Source organism: Setaria italica, chromosome II, assembly GCF_000263155.2.
Source record: "Setaria italica strain Yugu1 chromosome II, Setaria_italica_v2.0, whole genome shotgun sequence".
Classification (NCBI taxonomy): domain Eukaryota; kingdom Viridiplantae; phylum Streptophyta; class Magnoliopsida; order Poales; family Poaceae; genus Setaria; species Setaria italica.
The window spans coordinates 41,437,340-41,442,465 of NC_028451.1; the positions used below are offsets into that span (position 1 = coordinate 41,437,340).

Consider the following 5,126-nt stretch of genomic DNA (forward strand, 5'->3'; position numbering starts at 1 on the left):
ACATCGATTGTTCCTAAATCATTACAATAAAAATAATTTACCCCATTAATCAATAAGAAAAACCCGACTTACTAAGCTTATTTTGTTCACAAGTGGACTATAAGATATAGTTGTTAAAAACATATAACATATGTAGTGTAGCAAAGCTCAAGACAATAATTTTCAAGATTTTATAAGAAGAGAGGCAAGCAATACTTTTTCCAATCCTGTGTTTCATCGGAACTACAAATAGCGATTTTAGCCACGTTTCTCAGTAGTCACACGGTCGCGCGGCTAGTCTAGTTCACAACCTTTAATTTGCTCCATCTTTTGGACAGACAAATTTAATATAATCACATCCAGGTGCACTGTTTTCATGCATTCCCAACCCCCACAATTAACAAACATGCAAAAATTAAAGCTCCCTGATTCCTTACTCCTAAATCCAACTAGTGCTCCAGTCAAATACACTCGAAGCACGTGTATTTAAAACAAGAAACACGCCACACCTGTCACACATACACTAACCACCCCCAACATTCCATATACACACATTTACAAACACACCACCGCGTATACCACCACTATTATACACACGCACGGACCTGCTACTTGACCCTTATCACTTGTTGCGTCGTCGTCTTCTCATGGGCGGCGGCGTCTGCGTCGGCTATAAAGCTGGCTAGGTTAGAGTGCGTGCGCCCCCTTCTCTCCCCGCGCGCTCATCTCGTAGTCGTGGCGCTTGGAGCAGCGGAGTGGTTGCTGCCGGAAGCCCAAGCCAGCCGGTATTTCTAGTGCGTAGTATCGCCATCAGCGCTCAATAATACTAGCGCACGCTCGCTTTGTTTTCTAGCCCTTGTCAGCGAACCTTCCCCCTGAAAACCCCACCCACCCTTCCTCCGATCCTCCTCGCCTCCGCCTCACTTGCTTCCATTCTTTCCACCACCACCGCTCCCTCTCTCTCGTCGCCTCCCAGGCCCTTAATTTCTCCCTCTACGCGGATCACCGAAAGCTAGCTAGCTACCTGCTCGACGGAGGACCGGCGGCCGGCGATCTGTGCCGTCAAGAAGTCAAGAAGCTAGTAGCTAGCGCCTAGCAGAGATATATACATGGCTGGCGCGGGGGGTGCGACGGCGGTGCAGCAGCCGGCGGCGGGAGCGAGGAGCGGTGCCGGCGCGGCGGGCGCGCCGGTCGCGGACCCGCGCGCCGAGGCGCTGCGGTGCCCGCGCTGCGACTCGGCCAACACCAAGTTCTGCTACTACAACAACTACTCGCTGTCGCAGCCGCGGCACTTCTGCAAGGCGTGCAAGCGCTACTGGACGCGCGGGGGCACGCTCCGCAACGTCCCCGTCGGCGGCGGGTGCCGCAAGAACAAGCGCTCCAGGAGCAGCAGCGGCGCGGCGGGCGCCGCCGGGAGGAGCGGATCCTCGGCGGCCGCGGCAGCCGCCGCCGCGGCCACGTCGTCCTCGGCGGCGTCCGCGCTGTCCCTGCCGCCGCCGGCGGGGTCCCTGCCGTCCCTCACGTCCGCGCTCGGCCTGTCCGGGGGCACCTCGCTGGCGTCGCTGCTGCTCGGCACCGGCGCCGGCGGCGACCACCTCGGCCTCTTCCACGCGGCCATGCAGTCGGTGGTCTCCTCGGAGGCGACCGCCTACGAGATGCAGCAGCAGCAGCAGACGCAGGTGGACCACCTGCTGGGCCTCGGCTACGGGGGCGCCGCCGCGCAGATCCAGCTCAAGCCGTGGATGCAGGACGCCGGGGCCGGCGGCGCGGGCGGGATCATGGACAGCTTCTACGCGCCGCTGCTGTCCAGCTCCCTCGTGCCGGGGCTGGAGGAGCTGCACGTCAAGGCGGAGGCCGCCGGCGCCGGGGATCACCAGCAGAAGGCGGCGCCCGGGGACCAGCAGAGCGGCAGCTGGGAGCTGCCGACGCCGTCGTCGTCCAACGTCGACGCCAGCATCATCGCGTCGGACGCGCTCATGGCGGCGGCCGCGTCCATGAATCCCGCGGTTAGCTCCACCTCCACGGCGGCGACCACCGCCCCCTCCTCGTTCATGTACTGGGGCAACGGCGGCATTGGCGGCGCTGCCGCGGCGTGGCCAGACCTCGCCAACTGCGGATCCTCCATTGCCACGCTCTTCTAGCCGCCTGGACTGTCCTGCTGGCTCGTTAACTTTATTTTTTTTTTCACCTTGATTTTCTGGTTAATTTTTTCTTGACTACAATAACATGTAATTTGTGGGGGAAAGCTGAGATGAGAGAGAGAGCACTGTGGAAGGAGAGAGATCATCTCATCTCATAGGGCAGAAAATTAGACAAATCAAACAATGATCCAATATTTCAAGAGGATTTCTTCGCCGAGTCGAACATCGGATCCATGATCTTTGCCGTCGATCGATGATCAAGGCGGTCGACAACTTGCAAGCATGGATTTAGAAGGAGGAGGAGATCATGAGACCAAGGATAGAGCGAAGAAGCCAAGAAGTGTAAGTGCAGTGCTGCCATGCCACCACTTGTTATTTGCGTCTTCTTGGCTAGCTTCTCCTTGGGTGTTTTGTACATAGGGCATATGGTGGGGGATACAATAGCTAAGGTAGCCCATGAGAGACCATGGTGCAAGTCATGAGTCTCTCTCTCTCATCTCGGCATTTTAAATCAGTGTGTTTAATTGGTTACTCTCTCTTTCTCTCTCTACCATGGATTTGGGAAGAGCTCTCTAGATGTACAAGTTAATACTAGTACTTTTTTCCTACCCCTTTGCAGCTGAAATAGAGAACTGTTTTTGAGTTCTCATGCAGTAGAGTTGTTAAGGGTTCATGCATCAATTTCTTCCTTCCTTCTTTGATCTTCTAGAGTGGAATCAATTTCTCTTTCTTTTGGGGGGTTTTGTTTCAAACTTGGCTTGTACGAATTATGATGACTTTGTGAGTTATGGGAAATTTAAACACATCTGCAGTTCTCATGATGGTACAGAGATATGCTCCTCTGAGTAGTGGTGCCACACTGCTACTACTACTGCATGCTGTGTGCTAGTTACTCCATCACTTTTAGTGCATGGATGGGTGTCTCACTTTTGGTGATGCGCGGCAGCTTTATCTTTGCTCTCTTTTTCATGCGCAAGTGTGTGAGTGCATGATCTGATCTTTGAATTCTGTGCTCCTTGCTAGGGCTCTATGGAGCTTTCTTTTTTGTTACAAGATCATAGGATTCCAGTGCCAGATGCACTCAAGTTTGAGCTATCATGTTCGTGTGATGCAGAATCTTTTGTGCCCTCTCTCTCGTTTGTTGCTGCAGACATAAAAAATATGGCTGCTGCGCTTGTTCTTACCTGCGTGTCTTGTAGCAGCTTCGAACTGCATTTTGATGCTAGCAACCATTTTCACACTCGTACTAGTACTATATGAAGACCACGGAAATTAAAAAGGGAAGGAAAACCATTAAATTTGTATGCCCTGGAGCTTCAAAGAAGGAAGAACTGACAGCTGCATGTCGCGTTTCCACTAGTAGGTGATTTTCGTTTGTTTGAGAAATTTATGTGTCAAGGTAGCCTAGCTTTTGTAGTAACAAAACATTTGTGCGTGCTCTTTCCCCTATCCTTTTTATGCTTGTTTACCAATTTGGCTAGTGTTCGTCGACAATGAATTTGCTGGTTAGGAACATGGTCCAAATGGCAATTTGATGTTGACATTATTTCCTCCTCTTCGGAAATGAACTACATGAAAAGTAACACATAGAACTTATGAAGAACTACCTTTTAATTTTTGCTAAATGATTCTAGACTAACAGTACGTTTTCGTTCTTCGATTGATTCACATTCAATCCTTGCTTGATGTAGAAAGTTTGTATGCTGATTTGGAATTATTAATTAGAAAGAGGACACACGCTGCTATAATATCTCTCTATATCTTTCTGTCAGAATGCCTTGCTAGCTTAGTCATCAAAGTTAGTCTTATCTTTGAGAGCAGTTCCCATGCATGCAGACGTTTTAATTCCTCGCAATGAACCCAATCTGGCTTAATTCCTTGTGTGGTCCTAGCGCATATATACTCGTAATTAATAAAAAAAATCTTCTGTTATGTGGAAATCAATAAAATGTCTTATGCTAGCTAACAAAACTGCATGCATGCTATACTAGTATATGTTGCAAATCTGCAATGGCATGCATAAAGCTCAGTAGAGCAATGAAATTACTGCTGGTTAGAATTTGTGGTTTATGCATGCTACCAGCTCTCCTGATTGCTAATAGGAAAAAAAATAGAAAGATTTGTTACACTAGAACTATTAAGTATTACAGCTGCTGGAATCTGGAGACAGCTACAAGTGATAACAATAATAATGTTGATGGTACAATAGTCTTAACTTGCCTGATTGATGATACAATGGTCATATACATTCACATACATCAGGTTTAGATCTGGATATTTATTTGATGGCTAGGCTGAATCTAACTTGATTTACATGCGGGCTGCGGCATTATATTTTTGCTTCCGAGTTGTTGAGACAAATTTGGCAAATACTCCCTCCGTCCCAAACTATAGGTCGTTTTGACTTTATTAGATTTATAGACTTTGTTATGCACTTAGATTTACCCTATGTCTAGATGCATAATAATATCTATGTATCTAGAAAAGTCAAAACGACCTATAATTTGGAACGAAGGGAGTTGCAATTAATATTGATATTCAACACTCATTGATTGATTAACATATTAGGTAATCAATGAATATCATTTGATGCACAGTGTCCCTCAAATGCGTACTCCCTCCGTCCCACAAAGATTGTTCGTTTAGAAAATTTTAGACAGGATAGTAGCAATGCTAAAAGTCCAAAGTACCCCTAATAACTCTTCTTAATCGGTTGGATTACCGAGTAGAATTAATTATGTATGCACGCTTGCAGTAATTGTCAAACCTATTAGCCTTCCTTATTTAGCAAGCTTGCCTCGGGCATTGATGGTGGAAGTAAATGATCGATTCGTTAACTGGGCTAGAAGGTATTAGACCGGACACAACGTGCTAGTGATGCAAAAAATTGGAACCCACGAAGGAAAAATAAGCATCAGGCCCCAAGTGCTGCAGCGTGTGAAAAAACCAGCACCTACGCTATCTTAATGGTATGGAACTCACACGGAATAAAAAACACTCTCCTTC

The 5,126-nt window shown here is 48.1% G+C and overlaps 1 protein-coding gene across 1 annotated transcript; it reads left to right on the forward strand.

The window, feature by feature from the left end:
* Positions 1-523: 523 nt before the first annotated feature.
* On the forward strand, positions 524-2,938 carry LOC101773854 (dof zinc finger protein 2-like). The gene has a single exon (XM_004957758.4). The coding sequence runs from the start codon at positions 1,089-1,091 to the stop codon at positions 2,118-2,120; it is 1,032 nt and encodes a 343-aa protein (XP_004957815.1). The 5' UTR covers positions 524-1,088; the 3' UTR covers positions 2,121-2,938.
* The last annotated feature ends 2,188 nt before the right edge of the window (positions 2,939-5,126 follow it).

Coding starts and splice junctions, on each gene's coding strand:
- LOC101773854 (XM_004957758.4), top strand. CDS start 1,089: ATGGCTGGCGCGGGGGGTGCGACGGCGGTGCAGCAGCCGGCGGCGGGA.